Raw genomic sequence first — 18,971 nt, forward strand, 5'->3', positions numbered from 1 at the left:
TCTAAACAGGCCTTAGAAATTACTGCTTACATGACTTTACCTGGAAAGTTAATTGCTAAGTTGAGTAATATAATATCATTTTAGAAAAACATTGAAACTTATTTCAATTCAATTATTTTACATTGATATCACAAGTGTATAAAACAAACAAGAATTCCATTTCTTAAATGTACTGTGTAAGTGGAATTTTAAAGGACAGTTGAGATTCTTATGTAACCTTCTTAAACTGATGTAGTCTACGCATTTATACAAAAAAGCCTAAATAAATAATAATAATCCAGTCTAATATTAAATGCAGCCACTGAAAGCATTAACATTAATATGATACATGAACAGAATGTAAATGTTGTTCTGTATATTTGCTCATGGTTCAGACAGCTAAGCATATTCTGAAGAATTTGGATATGAATGTGAAAGAGCATTTTTACACAGCTTTCAACTTCTTTTCAGTTTCTTATCTTACTCTTCCCATAACCCAGCTGAACGGGCCAAGCCCACCCCCTGCCATTTTTGCTGTGCTTTCCCACCTTTTCGTAGTACTTGACTTCATAGTCCAAGATGATCCCATTAGGATGTTCAGGCTCTTGCCAAGAGAGAGAGACACTGTTCCTGGATGTCCGGTCTTTTCTAATTATTGTAATAGGGGATGGAGCTAGAGTGGAGAAGAAGAAAAAGACAGCAAATGGAGTTTATCGCTGTTCTAATCCTTGGCAAGGAGGTGGTGTTTCCATTTGAAGGGCTCCTGAGTATAAACCTGGATCCGTATCAACACTCAACAGCTGGATTATAGACTTCTTACCCAAGCCTTGAAGCAGGATAGCCTGAAGGAAAACGAGTTAGGCTTTGTATTGCTAGAAGACTGGTGGCAAATGAGCAGATGTTTCTAATCTGCTACTATAATGTAAGCAATGAAATACATTTGATATATTAAAAAGTGAAGCAAAAAAAAGTGCTCAGCCTATTTATTATGATGTTGCGGTGTTATTAGTACCAGATTCTGCAGCTCATTGATAATTTTTTCATATTCCAGGCATATGACAGGACTGGAGTACATTATGGGCAAGGAGTCCCAAGAGGTCCAATGCTAATAATAATAATCATCGGTGTACTGTTGAACATACACTTTTCTGTGACATTCTCTGTGGTTCCCCTATCCCAGTCCACTTCAAATTTCTCCCACATCCTTAACAATTTTCTACAGAGCTTAAGCAAACATTAGCTTTCTTTTTTTTAAAGACACCACTAAAGCACAATTCATTTATCAAGGCACAGGTAATTTTGCTGACATAATGAAGAAACACAAGTACCAAAATGCAACGTGGTGAAACATTTTAATGTTCATATTCAAGTTCTCTCCTTCATATGGTCCCATCAGGACAGGGATCACAAACGTGACATCCAGAGACACTTATGCCAGAGAAGGGTCCCAATAACTATCCCTTCACAAATCAAGAATACGTAACATACTTTTTGCAATTCCTCTAAAATTCTGTTAGCACTGGGTCAGTCTCTTCTACACTGAAGTCATTAGGCTATGTCCCAATAGTAGCTATTTTGTGTCATGCCACACCCCATAACAGCCACTTTGTGCTATTCCCACCCCTGACCATCAGCATCATTTTTTTTTTTGTATGCCATGCCCTCATGGCAGCCATTTTGTGATCGGCATCCATGGCGCTTTCTTTAAATAGCAAATAAGCCCACTGGCCCCAAAAGCTTGGTGACCTTTAACTATAAAATTAAATAAAAAAAAAATTCCTTCCAGTAGCACCTTAAAGACCAACTAAGTCAGTTCTTGCTATGAGCTTTCGTGTGCATGCACACTTCTTCAGATACACTGAAACAGAAGTTTCCAGACCCTTCTATATAGTGAGAAGGTGGGGAGGGGTATTACTCAGAAGGGTGGTGGGAATGGGTGATTGGCAGATAGCTGTGATGAGCCTGTTGACAACTCTTAACGACTGCAATAGGTCTTACAGAAAAAAGCAAGGGGTGAAAAGGTGAAAAATGGCTTTGTCATGTATAATGAGATAAGAATCCAAGGTCTTTGTTCAGACCAGGTTTCTCCATGGTTTTAAGTTTGGTGATAAGTTGCAATTCAGCAGCTTCTCTTTCCAGTCTGTTTCCAATGCGAACAGTGTCCTTCAGCTCTCTATATTGGACAAACAGGCCAGAACTTACGCCAAAGAATAAACGGACATAAATCGGACATCAGGAATCACAAGACAGAGAAACCAGTAGGAGAACACTTCAATCTCCCAGGACATTCTATACAAGATCTCAAAGTAGCTGTTTTACTACAAAGGAATTTCAGAAATAGACTGGAAAGAGAAGCTGCTGAATTGCAACTTATCACCAAACTTAAAACCATGGAGAAACCTGGTCTGAACAAAGACCTTGGATTCTTATCTCATTATACACGACAAAGCCATTTTTCACCTTTTCACCCCTTGCTTTTTTCTGTAAGACCTATTGCAGTCGTTAAGAGTCGTCAACAGGCTCATCACAGCTATCTGCCAATCACCCATTCCCACCACCCTTCTGAGTAATACCCCTCCCCACCTTCTCACTATATAGAAGGGTCTGGAAACTTCTGTTTCAGTGTATCTGAAGAAGTGTGCATGCACAGGAAAGCTCATACCAAGAACTGACTTAGTTGGTCTTTAAGGTGCTACTGGAAGGAATTTTTTTTTTGTTTTGACTATGGCAGACCAACACGGCTACCTATCTGTAACTATAAAATTAAATGTTCTACTAGATGTTTAAACAGCTCATTCAGTGAGCCCATGGTTCATGCTGGGTATCCTGGTAATATGGCAGGACACTAGAAAAATGGAAAACAAATTACCCGATGAAAATGACATGTAAGAAGTAAATGCATGCCAGCTTTCATTTGAAAATAGCAGATAAGGTGAATATTCACATTTATTAGAAGACAAAGTTACCCCATTGATTTCATTGAGACTTCCCTCCCTAACTTAGCTTGGCTCATATAATTTTATTGACCCCCCAAAAACGTAGAATTTTTTTCAAATTACAGCTTTCTGGGAATTCATAATCATAAAATCACCACCATCATTTTCAAATACAGGTTTTAGTCATAAACAGGGTCAACCCTTAATTAGGGTGATTGGAATTAAAATAAAAATTAAAAGCTGATTCTAGATTCAGGCTGTTTTGAAATGCAGAGACCTATGTCATGCATAACTTCCTTCTAGATCATCTTTACATTCTTCTAATTTGTACCCTTTAACATTTTAGTTTGCATTTTCCAAGCATAACAAGCTTATGCTAAGATAAGTGCTATCCATATTTATGAGTAATTAACAAATCGTTAAAAGTTATGATTTCCCACCACCACTAATAATACTATAAAGTCAATCAATATAGTGTTGATGAGACAAGGCTAACAATCCTGATGACAGTGATTGCTCCCAAATTGTTGTAATCACTTTTTACAGTTTACTTATATACTTCTCTCTATGAGTCACAAATAATGTTAGTGAGTTGATTGTGAATTTTTCAGAAATATAGCTGTTTTTGACCCCCCCAACAGCTCCTCCAGTTACTGAAGCCACAACAACGTTGCACGTAGTTGATATATACCACACCATGTGAATAGAAAAGTGGAATCTTGATTAGAGTAAACTTTTATTAATCAGACTCCACCTCTGCAATAACAGAACTATTTGTGTGACCTGATACTTTATACACTCAGATCTTTCCCAGGACCCACCAGAAACCACTAGATTCTGATACTGAGTTGCCTCCCACACTATCCAAGCATCAGAAATTTTAATTTCAAGATCTGATAACTCTGCATATCTGTTATGGGTACTGAAGTATAGGAGATTCACTTGTTGTTTATACATATAAGTATTTATATACTGCCCTCTAGCAAAATATAAACAAAAACAAAATTTGAAGCAGTCATTAAAATGGTTGGCTACTCAAGGATAGGGATTTTGTTCTCTCATTTTCTCATTTTTCCAGTCTTCAATTCAGTTCTCCATATTTTGCTGCACTGTGTGATTTTATTATTATTATTCTCTTAAAAATCTATCGGCATTTTAGTGCAAATTTCCCACAATAAACACATTTTTATATGTAGTTTTGATTAATGTGCACATTTTTGAAAGCAGCTTTCCTTAAAGTAATGCATTTTTTCATTATTTCCATCAGTATATTCATTTTTATGGACACTTTCCTGAACAGATGCAATTTCGTAGAGACTGGTTCATGAACTACATAGCAGAATTCGGACAAGTGCCAATTTCAAAGGTCACCTGTGTTGTGGTTCACGATTTATTTTAATTTTTTTGCAAAAGTATAAATTGATGGTTTTGGCTTCAAATGAAACATGAATGGAATTTCTCTCCCAACCCTACTCAAGAAACATTTTAAACAACTGCATAGGGCTATCAGCTTAAAAATATATATTTAAGAGATGCCTGAAAGTCTTAAACAGACATGGATATTGGTACAAAATTTACTCAGTCAGTCAATAACATCATTCCGTATATAATAACTAAATCCAAAACCATAAACAGTCAAACATTAAAACATATACACCAGCAGTATTGAAGAAATAACAGCAAAACCTTCACTGAATATAAAAGCCAAAGGCTTGATTGTTCCAACATGGGAAACTCTAAGTGGCAGTAAACTGTTAAAGGATAAATAAATAAATATTCCTTATCTGTTACATAGATTTTGGAGGCAATGAAAGCAAGTCTGGGAGTGAAAAAGCTCATTCTTGTAAGTGTTTAAGATGCAAAACATAAAGAGCATGAAGCTTCTTAAACTCCTGACAATAATTTTAGATTTACCTTGCTAAAATTGATTTGCTAGAGAAAATAATCCCTAAGCATATCATGCATCTTCCTTTAGCTTAGTAGCAGCTAGACATAAATTTCCTTATTGATTTAAATTCCATGTGCTGTGTTAGTATTTGTTACATAACTGGGCTCCAGATGAACACATGGCAAAAGCCAAGCCTGCAATGTGCATACACTGCACTCAGTAGTTACCGCTTCCTAACGGTTACTAACTGTTCTGTTGAGACTGTAGAGTCTCTATAGGGATCACAAAGATTCATATGCATGCAGCTGCCCAATGCTCTCAGAATGATTCTGGACCATTAAATCAGATATGAGGGGAGTATCTAAAACCAGGTACAAAGTGGCACATGAAAAACCTGTTTGGTTTCTTTCTCACCACCATGGTAGAACCCAAAATTTTCAACCCTGCAGTGTACTATGGTGGTTAACATCCAGTATGGGCTTCAAATATTTAGATAGGCTGGAGTGTAGTGTCAACGAACCTGTTTAGCTTTCTTGGAGGACTAGGTGGACGCCATGACCATCTTACCACTGCAGTTTGATCTAAAGCATAGCAGAACGCATCACATATCTAGGGAGAAAGTTTGCTCCTTAGTGGTGCCATGAAATGTAAAAGACATGCAATAGTGGGAAACTGATTTCTGAATTCAGATCCCCATAACTGAAGCCCAAAGAAATGAGGTAGAAGAGTTAGAGGAATTGAGGAAGATGTGTTGAAGCTTCATTCTGGGCCCACAGGATTGCAGTTGACCGGTTTGTGCTCTTGTCTCCACTCAGCATTTGTGTGCTTTGGATGCTGCTTTTATGCCCCTCCCCCATGATCACCCCACTCAAAATGATTGGCCAATAGGCCTGGGGTGATTGTGGTGCCACCCTGGTGTGAGGGTATTACTCCGCCCATGCCAGGGTGAAGGAAACTGGATTGAGGGCCTGCCCGCAACCAGGACTAATTTTTCAGATGATCCCACTTGCAGGGAGGTGGCCTAGTTTAGCCTCAGCTAACAGAAAACTCAAGCAACCCTGATGCTCTAGGACTTGTTTCCAAGAAAGGTCAGTTTCACCTTCTCCCCTAAGTTCTTTCAGAGCTTGGTTTTTTTTTTAAAAAAAATCCCATTCAGAAAGCCTTTGGGAACTGTTGATTACAGGCTGCTACATTTCGTTCTTATGTCTTAGGTACTGTTTATGTGTCAGTATGTGCTGGTTTAAGGGACACGGGTGGCACTGTAGGTTAAACCACAGAGCCTCGGACTTGCCGATCAGAAGGTCGGCGGTTCGAATCCCCACAATGGGGTGAGCTCCCGTTGCTCAGTCCCTGCTCCTGCCAACCTAGCAGTTCAAAAGCACGTCAAAGTGCAAGTAGATAAATAGGTACTGCTCCAGCGGGAAGGTAAACAGCGTTTCTGTGCGGTGCTCTGGTTCACCAGAAGCAGCTTAGTCATGCTGGCCACATGACCTGGAAGCTCTACACCGGCTCCCTTGGCCAATAAAGCAAGATGAGCGCTGCAACCCCAGAGTTGGCCACGACTGGACCTAATGGTCAGGGGTCCCTTTACCTTTACTTTTATGTGCCGGTTTACTGTATTGTTTTACATTACTACATGGGATGATTTTTATTGGGTAATTAGGTGGATTCTGTCTTGGATCCAGACTAAGCTATTTGAGATTAGGTCCCACTGAAATGAACGTTAGTCATGATTTCACTTCACAATGAGTTCAATGCAACTAACTTAGGCTGCATTCAGACATGAGATTATTCCATCTTCCAGATGTTTCCTTACCTGTTAATTTTCACATAAAATGCACCTCTGGAAATCAAGCAAAATCTGGTGGCAGTTCAAAACTAATTTATGTGTTGTTACCAGAAAATAATCTGTTGTAACCCTTGAAATTTGCTGCAGTTTTCATGGATCAGGCCCCCACTGCTCATGTAATGAAATTTTAGGTGGTATTCTAGCATACTGTACAGTGAATCATGGGGGAACAATAGAGTGAATGCACAGAAAGGGTGTGGGGGGTGACACTTCCAATGACATTCCTTGTTGTGTCACATCACACCGACTGGTGCAACTAAAATTTAATGCAACAGGGGTGGGTTTTTTTGATTAAAAACCCATAGCTCCATAATGCAACAGGTGCTGTGGTGTAAAAGGAATGTTAGAAACTGGGACAGAACCTGGAAAACTATAGCAATGATCCTCATGTCTGAATGCAACCTTTGTCTGGATCCAACTCTCTGTTTATGAATGCATAAATTGCTGTTAAATTCCATATGAATGAATAAAATACAACAGTGTTTAAAATAAAAACTATCACAACTCTTTCACAAGGCTTTAAAGCAAAAGAACTTTTAGTTTTCAAATGACTTCTAAACTGGTGACCTCACTAATTATGTATTTCCTTGTAGGTAAAAGACTCATGGACTGTTAAGCCCAGTCAAAGGTGACTATGGGGTGTGGTGTTCAACCCGCTTGAGGCTGAGGGAGCTGGTATTTGTCCACAGACAGATTTCCTGTTTGTCCACAGACAGACAGCATGACTAAATCGCTTCTGGCGCAACAGGACACCCTGACGAGAGCCAGAGCGCACAGAATGGCCTTGTATGGATACTCTAAATGCCCTTTACACAGACTTATGCCCTATTCCACTGAGCCTCCACATTTTCTAGAACTATTGTATGTAACCTTTGAACGAACAATACTGCAGTTTATCATGCAAATGTACATTTTAATTACAGTATTCTTACAATCTTAAAGTTATTTTGCTGAGGGAAATCTGTGAAAATTTGACTATTCTACTTCAGTATGCCTGCTTTTGTTTGGTTGGAAAAACACTGTCAAAAGCTACTGCTTTTTGGCAAGTCTTCAGTGACCAGTATGAAACATCTTGGGAAGAGATGTCTCACAGCTCGGTTCGCAGATGACTGATAGCACAAGCAAAATAATTACAATGTTAACTAACTCTGATAGGTTCCCTATTGGGAACATCACTGAAGAGGGCAAGTCATGAAGAACGGTCTACATTCTCACCTTTATGTGGTGGTCCCTGTAGATTACATAAGACATGCCTGAAGGATGGGGATTTTGGATGAAACTTGTCTTGCTGCTATTTCTTTGTGAACAAATAGATGATTATATTCTCTTTATCTCAGTCAAACACCTTTCAGAAACAATGACTTTTCTCAAAAGACAAACCTTTCCTTTTATAACAAGTAGACATTTTGCAATTGAGCTCATACAATTTTGGCCACTATCCACCAGTTTCCTATTTGTTTATCTGACAAGTGAAATGGCACAGGTGGAACATCTGGCCCAACGATTTCTATAAACATCCTCTCATTAAGAACTGGTGCATTTTTTTTCTTTGACTACTTCCCCCCCCCCCCCCGAATCCATGCTATAGTGGAAGAAGGGAAGATGAGGGTCAGGCTTTGTTATAGAAAGAATAATGTTGGGTATAACTTAAAACTGTTTATTATTGTTGTTGTTATTGGTTTCTATTGATTTATTGGTTTGTTTTTGCCTGTACAGTGGAACCTTGGGTTGCAAACGTGATCCGTGCGGGAGGCACATTCGCTACCCATAGCATTCGCAACCCGCAGCGCTGTGTCTGCACACACGCGTGATGCGATTTGGTGCTTCTGTGCATGCGCTAGCGCCGAAACCCAAAAGTAGCCCATTCCGGTACTTCCAGGTTTCGGCACGTCTGTAACCTGAAAACGTGTAACCCAAGTGTCTGTTACCCAAGGTACCACTGTATAGGATATTGTGTTTTTTATGTTTGATGTTTTGTTGTATTTTTATAGATGCTGTAAGTTTTATATATTTATATAAGTTTTATATTTTTATATATGCAGTAAGCTGGCTGGGGAATCCCAGCCAGATGGGTGGGATATAAATAAAATAATTATTATTATTATTATTATTATTATTATTATTATTATTATTCATTGCATTTTCTCAGAAACAGAAAACTGTGTGAATGAGCTGAAGAATTATGAAATGCATTATGATTCTACAGCAATGAGCATGACTGTTGAACTCCACAGAAATCATCTTTTTAGCAGAGCCTCTAAGTTTCCCTCAAGGTCAAATTCCAAGACTGTAGTGATTCAAATGGCTTTTTGATCAAGCTCAAATCTATATTCACTGATATAGGCAAATGTTCTAGGGAAATGGCAGAATTTGAACAAGAAAATCATATATAGATATGTACACCAAGATATAGATATATAGATATGTATACCAAGAAAAAAAATCCTCATTTGGTGGAAATATAAAATGGACAGCAAGTTAAATTTGCCAAAATAAAACTAACTTTAGTACCTATCCTGTTGAAGAGCTTTGTTTAGACAACAGTTTTACGAAGCACGATTTCAAGCATTCTAAAACTTAATACTTAAGACGGGGCCTGCCCTGGTCCTTAATGTGTGCATTAGGTGCATGGAACATATGCCCTAAAATTTATTGGGTTGAAGACCCTGTCTACAGGGTCTGCAAACATAAAAGGGGATAAAAGAAAGCAAGGCGGAAAAGACAGCAAGGAACACAAAATGCCCCTAACTTTCACGTCAGAGACAAACTATTCCTATCTAACAACTTTCTCTGTAAGAACAATCAGTGGCAGTTGTTTTTCACCGGTACTGTTAAAATGCATATTAAACTTTGGCTTGTTTCACTCTTTCATGTGCTGTTGTCTGTCCGTCTCCTTTTAATAGAGACACAAAGTGAGCGAAACTAACGCGTTCCTCATATGTTTAACATGTGTGTGATAAATCAAGGATATGCCAAGTCCACTTGAAAAGTAACAGGCTGCACAAGATATTCACTTCAGGAACCACAAATTACGGGGCTGTGGCTTTCCCAGATGGAGAGGTAAAAATCATGCATGCTTTTGTAATGGTTTTCCTGGAGTAAACATGTTCAGTTTTTCAGTTTCATGCACAAAATAGAAGCTTTTATGCTGCTTTGTCATTCCTGTTGAGAAAGCCTCACAGTGGTTGATGAATACAGCTGTATGAATACTGTACAGTTAAATTATTCTCCTCCCCTGCCAGCCTTCTTAACTTCACCTCCTCTAAAGTCCAGAGTCAGCTTCTGACATCTTAAAGATCAATGGTGAAAGACAGTGTGATCACCCTTGTTTGGAGTGTAAGGATTATGCACTGAGATCTTTGCTTCAGCAGGTGCCTAAATCTTATCTACGGTGGTTCACAGCACTGCTCTTGTGAAGCTTATTATACATCCAGCTGCTGGATATCTTTCAGAATAAGGAACTTCCCGGTAGTTGAAAGCTCTCAGCTATGTGGGAATCTGAAGGCAATGCATCTAGTTCACTACACAGAACAATGCCGCTGTGCTTTTGATTTTATGCAGCTATAATACCAGTATGGGATGGTGACTTGTCAACATTTTAAGATCAGTTTATGGCTAAAGGGCAGGGGAGCTGTTGAAGACAAAACCAAAGAAAACAGCTCCATTTGTGCATACATTATTGATTCCAATTGATTCAGTTAGGTTGAATGGGGTCTTATTTTAGGCAATGGGTACAATCCAGATAAATTTAAGTGAGCTTAAGACCAACTAATTATAATTTATTTGAAATTTGGCTGCAATTTAAATAATAGATGTGCTGTTTCAAGTATGCATGAGGGAAGGAATATCAGCTAATGGCTTGCATGTGTGAATAGGCCACAGGCAGGACTTTCATATTCCCTCAAACACCATTGTCTTTTGATGATAACAGCTCACAAATAAGCTGCTTGTCATCAAGTGATGAGAAATTACAAATTTAATCAGTGCTGAGTTCACAAATCAAGAGTGGGGAACTTGTGGCCCTCCAGATGTTGAGGGGCTCAATCTCAGATCAGCCCCAGCCATCCTAGCTAATGGATAGGGATGAAGGGAACTGCAGCCCAACCACATCTGGAGGGGTACAGATTCCCAACCCCTGAGTTGAAAGAGGCCTTGGTCAATTCCCACTCTTAAATCAGCCTACAAAATCCAGATTACAAGGGGACAATCACAGATGAACTGGCTGTTGAAAGGTATTTACAAATTTTCTCCTTCCTGTTGGGCCGAATAGCAGCTATAAAGATGAATGTATTGCCAAAAATGCTATTTTTGTTTCAGACCCTACAGGTCGTGGACAAGGTGGAATGTTTTGGAAAGTGGCAGAAGGATATTTCTAAGTTTGTTTGGCAGGGCAAAAAGCCCCGAATAAAGTTTAAGATACTAACTGATGCGAAAGAAAGAGGGGGATTTGCCCTGCCAGACTTGAGGTTATATTACGAAGCTGCAGCCTTCTGCTGGTTGAAAGATTGGATTTTACTGGAAAACACTGATGTCCTAGATCTGGAAGGGTTTGATAATGCTTTTGGGTGGCATGCATATTTGTGGTATGACAAGGTTAAAGTGCACAAATTGTTTAAAAACCACATTGTCAGGAGAGCAATTTTAATGGTCTGGACAAAATATAAAGACTTATTGGAGAGTAAGACTCCGAGGTGGCTCTCACCGGTGGAGGCCAAGGCACGTAAGAGACCTAATATGGAAGCCAATTGGCCTAAATATGGGGAAATCATTGAAAAGATTGGAGACAATTGGAGGTTGCAGAGCTTGGAAAAACTAAAAAACAAGGTGCGAGATTGGTTGCATTATGCACAAATTCAAGAGGTCTTCAAAGTAGATAAGAAGGTTGGATTCCAGGTGGAAAAATCGAAACTAGAGACAGAATTGTTAGAACCAAAAAGTAAACTACTTTCGAGAATGTATAACCTGCTGCTTAAATGGAATACTCAGGATGAGACAGTCAAATCCGCCATGATAAAGTGGGCGCAGGATTTGGGGCATAACATTATGTTTGAAGACTGGGAAAGGTTATGGAACACCGGAATGAAATTTACGGCATGTAGTGCCTTGAAGGAAAACATTATGAAAATGATATACCGGTGGTACATGACCCCAGTCAAGCTTGCTAAGATATATCACCTGTCTGATAATAAATGCTGGAAATGTAAAGAGGCGGAAGGGACATTCTTTCACCTCTGGTGGACCTGCCCGAAAGTGAAGGCCTTCTGGGAAATGATTCATAATGAACTAAAAAAGGTACTGAGATTTACCTTACCTAAGAAACCAGAGGCCTTCCTTCTGGGCATGGTGGACCGGAGAGTGTTTAAGAAGGACAGAACTTTTTTTATGTATGCTACTACAGCAGCAAGGATTCTGATTGCAAAATATTGGAAGACACAAGATTTACCCACACTGGAGGAATGGCACACGCAGTTGATGGACTATATGGAACTGGCCGAAATGACTGGCAGAATCCGAGACTTGGGAGAAGAAACATTCGAGGAGGATTGGAGAAAATTTAAAGACTATTTGGAAAAACATTATAAGTTGTATGAATGTTAAAAAACGCACCGTCTAGGAAATTCTAGCTTCAGTAATGTTAAATTAAAGAAATGGAAATTAAGGTACAAGGAGTCAGAGATAGAATAATGAAACAACTTTATTGTGTTAAAATGAAAATGTACATGATTTGGGTTATATTACATTTGAAATTGGGTAACATGATAAAAAGGAAGATATAATAAGTATTGAAACAAGTTAACAAATAGCAGACGTTATGTATCACAGAGAATGCAGGGTTGGGAGGACGTGGGGAAGTCCAACAGATTTGGAAAAGGGAGTAAGAAAAATTTGTAACCTTTCTTTTTTTACTTTTACAGTACGTTCTTTATTCTTTTTTCTGTATTATATAAAACTAATAAAAAATATTATAAAAAAAAACAAATTTTCTCCTTCCTTTGTAGCTCATCAAATCTCAGAAATTTAGAGTTAACTAAAATCAAATATACAATATAACCCCCATCACAAAATTAACAGTAAGCAGGCATATTAAAAAATTAAGATAATTGTGTTTAAGGGCCTGCCACACACTCTCCTTCACTCATTCTCATCTCCCCATTCCCAAACCACTTCAGTTCTCCACAACTGGGACAGTCTTATTAATGCTCCCAGGGTCAGGCTGCTTCACATGGGTGATCATTTAGGGAAGGAATTGATGTCTGAATGCTACAGTAAGGCTTTTTAAAGGGTTGACCCTAGGGGGGAGCATGAGAGGCACAATTTGGACTTTGATTCAAGCAACAAACTACCCGTTTCTGTCTCAAATTCCTTTCCAAGCACACACTATTCTTTCCACTGCTCTGTGTCTCACCCTTCCAACCTTCACCAGCACAGAGTTAAATGCCCCCCCTTTTCTTTTCTGAAAAATGAAACCAAGCAGTCTAAGGAAACATTTAGAGTTCAAGAGGAGAGCAGGTGAAGAAGAGAGGAGAGGAAGTGAAAAGATGAATGGGAAACTTTGGGTCTTGATGGACAAGGCTAGCTTTTAATCACACTGAATTATTTTCTGAGGCTACTCCAATCGCAGTGATTTGGAGCAGGGATGTTGATCTAAATAAACAGTTGTTCTTCTCATGGGTTATCGTTCTTCTCTGAGTTTTGGCTGTGAGAGCAGGGTGTAAAGAAGTGGAATTAAACTATTGGGTGGCATAATTCTTTCCCCTAAAAAACAGTTTAAAAGAAAAAAAAATAGGAACTCGCAGTTTTCTCTAACAAAGGTAAAAATCACCCAGCACGAAATCCCCTGGAACTATATAGTCTTTTTCTTTTTTAATAAACAAAACATTAAATCTTCTCTACATGAAAGCATCTGCATGAAATTTGGCAGGCTTAAGCCATTCTTGAGGGCCTTCTTCGCCTAAAGATCTTAACCCATTTTTGTAGAAAGTGAAAAAATGCAAGAGCTGTTTTCATATTCCCCATTACAGTAAACGGAGTTGAAACAAAGCTTTGGATTTTTAACAGATCAGATTCAGACCCAAATAATGAATGAAATTGGAATGACATAGAGCATATCTGAAACAGATTGGACTGCTTCCAAATGCTACAGATGCAAGACAAATCTTGTGGTCACTGCACACCCCTTATATCTTATTTGTCTCAACTTTTTGTTTGAGAACTACTAGCCTTGCATGGCAGAAATTATTTTTAGTTTTTTTCCTATTCTTTGCTGTCTGGTATTGAAGAATACGGTGGATACTGAATAAACTGTAGGAAGGTAAATTTACACTTTTTATTTTATGTCAGAATATTGCTCCCCTATTACAATCTTGAAAGAGAGAGGGTTGTGGTCCATTGCTATCCTAGTCTTGATTTAAGAGATTTATACAGTTCCAGTTATTTACCAAAAGATCCAGATAACTATAACTAAAATACAGCCAATTAAATAAGTCAAGGTTCTTAAAATAATAAAGAACCCAAAATCTGATCTGAAAACCTATCTGCGAACTAAACATTGACCAAGCAGACTAGATAAATCTGCATATCAGCTTGTCAGAGTGGCACAGCTGTCCATCTCTCTCCATGACACATTCATAATTAGCACCTTGCCTCAGGGGATTGTGGATTTCATATAATTCTCCTGTGGCAGTCAGTGACCCGTCCTAAGCAGGGTTGATTGGTGTTATTAGATAACATCTGTGTGAAAACATATTATTGTGAGTTGAGATGAAGTCTTGTTCCCTTTAGCATGGCTGATAACTACAGTTATAAGTCTGGGCCTTAGCATTATAATATAGTGGCAAAAGCCTGATCATGTGAGCTAATAGAAGCAGAACGTGTTACTCTTTCCATGAGGCAGTTGACAACAAAACCCACCTAAAAGTATTGCAATACTGCAGTTGTCCAAGGCAAACTGTCCCAGACTCTATGTCAACCGAGCACATGTGATCCAAGGAATAAAATGATGGATTAAGAACATGGCTTTCTGAACTTCTTCTGCTTCTTTGTGTCCTGTTTTGCTTGGACAATGTTTGAAATGTGGAGCCATGTCAAAGAATAGCATGGTTACTCCCCACACCAGTCCAATACCAAGGCTGGATTTAGGTTGGATGAGGCCCTTAGATACTGAAGGTAATGGGCCCTTTATATGTCCAGCTGTCCTTTGTCAACAACAAATTGTCGCTGTGGTTTTATTATTATTATTATTGAATATATGCTATATGGTAATTTATGGACCTAATAGGTCCATACACAACACAAAACACTGTGGCTGTATGTAGGTTTTATTTTATTAGTTTTTTTATCTTATATTTTGGAAATCTAAATCCAGTTTTTTTCCCTTTCAATTTTTCTGGGGGGCCTTCAAGAGAGTGGGGCCCTAAGCTATAGCTTGTTTAGCTTATATGTAAATCTGGCACTGGTCCAATACCCATTCCCAGAAGCTGACAAGCCTGAAAAAGGAGTAACCATGTCATCCAACCATTCTGTATTTTCTCTCCATGGCTGTACATCAACGCAGACATCAGCACAAAAAAACTGCCACTGCTTTGGGCAGAGAAGTACATCTGAGTTAGCCTTAAGTAGTATATAGGTACAATTCCCCTAATGTCTTTCATTACAGTCAGAAGATGGAGTTCATTTACGAAACACTGTACTACTATAATTGCATATGTGCCAGTGCAAATTGAAAAATGGAAACATGGTAGCATGTGTTCCACTAGGATATACAACTTTCCATGTTAACTGTAGGATAGGAACATGAAGGAAGCTCAGGTCTCCCTTCACTGACTCATCTGCATTGCTGCAGCAAGTCACCTCTCAACTGCTCCTTCCTTCCCTCCTTCATCTATTGCCATTAGGCAAACTCCCCATTCACAAACTATTCACAGAAGCAGCATACTGCACAGAGGAGTATGCACACGGGTGGTCACAATAAATAATTAGGTATTGTTCTGGCTTTTCTTTATTAGTATTATTCCACCACACAACTTGTCAAAAAGGCAGATGAGAAATATTAATTAACCAACACATTGTAACTCAATATATTCATAAAGAAAGCATCTAAGGCTGATTCTGAAGAAAGTAGAGAATGAACTACATGGTGGCTGTACAGAAAGTTGAGATTCCTCCACTTCCCACCAAGATAATTGTGAAATTTAAAAACAACCAAAGAAATTTCAAGTTTAGTCTTCTGTACTTGAACAAACAATACTTACTAGAGACCTATCTATTGCAAGCAAAACTTTCCACAGTGAAAATTATACTCTCATTCATTCATTGTTCGTGTACAGAAAACCCCATAGGCATGAATGGGCCTCTCTAAGGCCAGCTGAATGCCATAAATCACAGCACCAGCACTTTAAAGCAATATTCATGTAAAGCTGCTGGTAATCAGGATTTGGGGAGAGCAAGAAACATGGAGGAACAGAAAATATAATCCATAATATTATTAAAGCTTTGTAGTGCCAGTGTTGGTATTTTATATGTCTAACATCAAAGCACTTAATTTCCTCCACTTCTATTATATCAAAATTAATCACTTACATGACCACTGTAATTTATATTGGAGATTACTGCTTTGAGTCTTTCATTAAAATCTGATTTTATTAATAAAACACATTCTTTCTGTGACAACAGACTAAAGTGTTATTTGATACTGCTGACTGGAGATTGGGAGTTAATCCTAATAGTAATTCTGCCAAATCCCTTGATAATAAAACCACCCAACAATTGGAAATTGTTTCTGTTTGCTTTCACTACAGTATATTCATTGCATCTTCCCTTATGCTACAGAAGCTAAACTAATGTCCCTAGTACTTATGATGCAGGAAAAGAGAAAACACTACCTCACACCAGATAGTTGGCTCTAGCTGCTTGGCAAAGAAAGCCCACATGCCTTTGTCACCTCTTGTTGGCTCTCAGATGGATACAGTGATGATGGAGGGGCTGAAATTTGCCTCTATGCCTGCCAGGTGATTGGAATTTCAACAGCTCAGCAGAGACAGAAAAAGGATACATGGCTCCACTACCTCTCATCAACTAACAACAGGGGAGGTTCTGCTTGTCCCTGACCTCATGCTGCGTTTCTACAAGATCCCACTCCCTGGGGCAGGATTATATCTTGGTGAAAACAAATTGTTGTTTGACCACAAAAACACCCAAACATTATGGACATGTGGACCTACTTCTTATAAAGACAGACAGACAATACACACACAAATGCACTCCAAACAAATATGAAAGCTAAAAGGTAAGAACAGCAGTTGTAACTAGGGAAGGGCAGACATCTGCAGAACTCATTGGACCGACTTGGAAACAAATTTAAATCTTTACTCAAAAATTGGAAACAATTTCAACTCATTTTCAGAGCCCGTGACATAAACTCAACAAAAACAAAAGGAGCCCCTTCCTCCTTGGCAGCTGACCACTGCCCAAAACATTCTCCCTAGGCTTTCCTTTATTTATTAATTTCAAAAGATTTATAATTTAAAATTAATTTTAAAGAAGATTTGAAAGATTTATAAAAGATTTATAAACAATGCACATTATAGTGGCATGGTGTACAGGAAACCAAAAGTGGTACTGTTAAAGTAACAGCACTACATCAGTAGACAATCAGCAGACAATAACTAAGAATTGTATTCAGAAAAGGTGTTGGTAAATAAAAAAGTTTTGAAAATGCATCTAAAAGAATAGATTGTTGGCCAATGCCCTATTTCAAACAGTTATGAATTCTGTATAAAGTGGACACAACACTAAAAGACCTACTATTGGCAGATCCAAGGCACATAGCTTCTGGACTAACCTCATGGACAACAATATGGGATCTACTGTGGTAGACCAAACTGCGGGAGGCAGTGGAAGACAGGAGTGCCTGACGTGCTCTGGTCCATGGGGTCATGAAGAGTCGGACACGACTAAATGACTAAACAACACAGTGGTAGCCAAGCCTTGAGGTTACCAGTGCATGGCCACTGTGGTCAGATTACCCTTGTTCATGAACAGATGAAGTTGGCATTCTGTTGAAGCTGGTAGAACCTCTTACTAGCCACTGAATCCACTTGACAAAAGATGAATCAATAAGTAACCCCACAACACAAACCTGTTCCTTCAGAGGATGTGCAGCCCCACACAGAACAGACAAAAGCCAACTTCCAGAATAGAGAAATGTACAAGGCCTCCACTTGCTAGGATTCATTTCTCATTCTATTGGCCCTCATCCAATAAACTTATTTACTCGCAAGTAGAAATGAGGGTGGGAGCAGGAGCAGCAGAAAGCAGAATGGAAAGAATATTAGCTCCTCCCACCCACATACCCCTGATGCACTGCAGATACTCTGCAGATATGTGGCATACCATACCAATGGAGAGGTAGCAGGGACAATGAGAAGAAGAAGAAATCCCTTCCTTCTCCCTGCCATCACTACAGCCACTACTTCTACCTGCTGGTAAGTAAGATGAGGATGCTCTGAGGGAGGAAAGATGATGAGGATGTGGAGAATGAGGCCTGGAAACTTCTCAGGTTCAGAAAGCAGAAGAACAATGAAAACATGGTACTCACCAGCTTGATTGGTCGTAATGATGACTGCAGCAAATTGTCTTGCAAAGGTGCTTAAATCTGACACGCCATTAACTGCATCTATCTCAAAGGTGTAATTTGTGTGAGCCAGGAGGTCCACCACAGTCACAGTGGTGTTGGTGAGGCCGATCTGACGTGGAAGGAATCTCACATTAGTACTACACGGATCACACTGCTTTGCTGTTCCTCCACATTTCTTGCAGACAACGTTGAAAGTGACATCTTTCCTGCCCCCAGTGTCCAAAGGCCAGCTCCAGTCTAGGATGACTGATGTTTCATTGATGTTGGAGATAACATTTCTGGGAGCAGAAGGTGGTCCTACAGATGTAATGGGAAGAAAACGATGAATGTTTCATCTGTTTGAATTCAAAGACAATTAAGCTACTCAAATATGCATTTGATAATGGTAGGTGTCATGTTTTTTAATGATCTGCCTCATTTCTCCAAAGATGTTTCATAGAGATATTTTTCTTTTAATGGGGTCTTGCACTACCAAACTAGGACTGCTTTTATAAAGGCATTTAAAACCATTTGCTACTGATCATAATCACTTTTGTGAAACATCTGCCTAAGAAGTCTAGTATTGGTTGTACAAATATTCAAGTATGGGTTTCTGTGCGGCCCTTAGTTACAGGGCACAAGGAAACCCACACTTGAGTTTTCCCCAAGGTGTATGTCTGAAGAGGTACAACAATGATTTAAGGA

At 38.9% G+C, this 18,971-nt stretch overlaps 1 protein-coding gene across 3 annotated transcripts in view; it reads right to left on the reverse strand.

The window, feature by feature from the left end:
- Positions 1–18,971, reverse strand: part of EPHA3 (EPH receptor A3) — a 207,389-nt gene that overhangs the window by 48,135 nt on the left and 140,283 nt on the right. For all 3 annotated transcript variants that reach the window (XM_083736308.1, XM_083736307.1, XM_083736309.1), the window contains 2 exons: positions 18,249–18,584; positions 528–652 (listed from right to left, as the gene is read on the reverse strand). In XM_083736308.1, coding sequence (XP_083592434.1) covers positions 528–652; positions 18,249–18,584 — 461 coding nt within the window. The remainder of the gene's footprint in view (positions 1–527; positions 653–18,248; positions 18,585–18,971) is intronic.

Source organism: Podarcis gaigeae, assembly GCF_964106915.1.
Source record: "Podarcis gaigeae genome assembly, chromosome: 4".
Lineage (NCBI taxonomy): Eukaryota > Metazoa > Chordata > Lepidosauria > Squamata > Lacertidae > Podarcis > Podarcis gaigeae.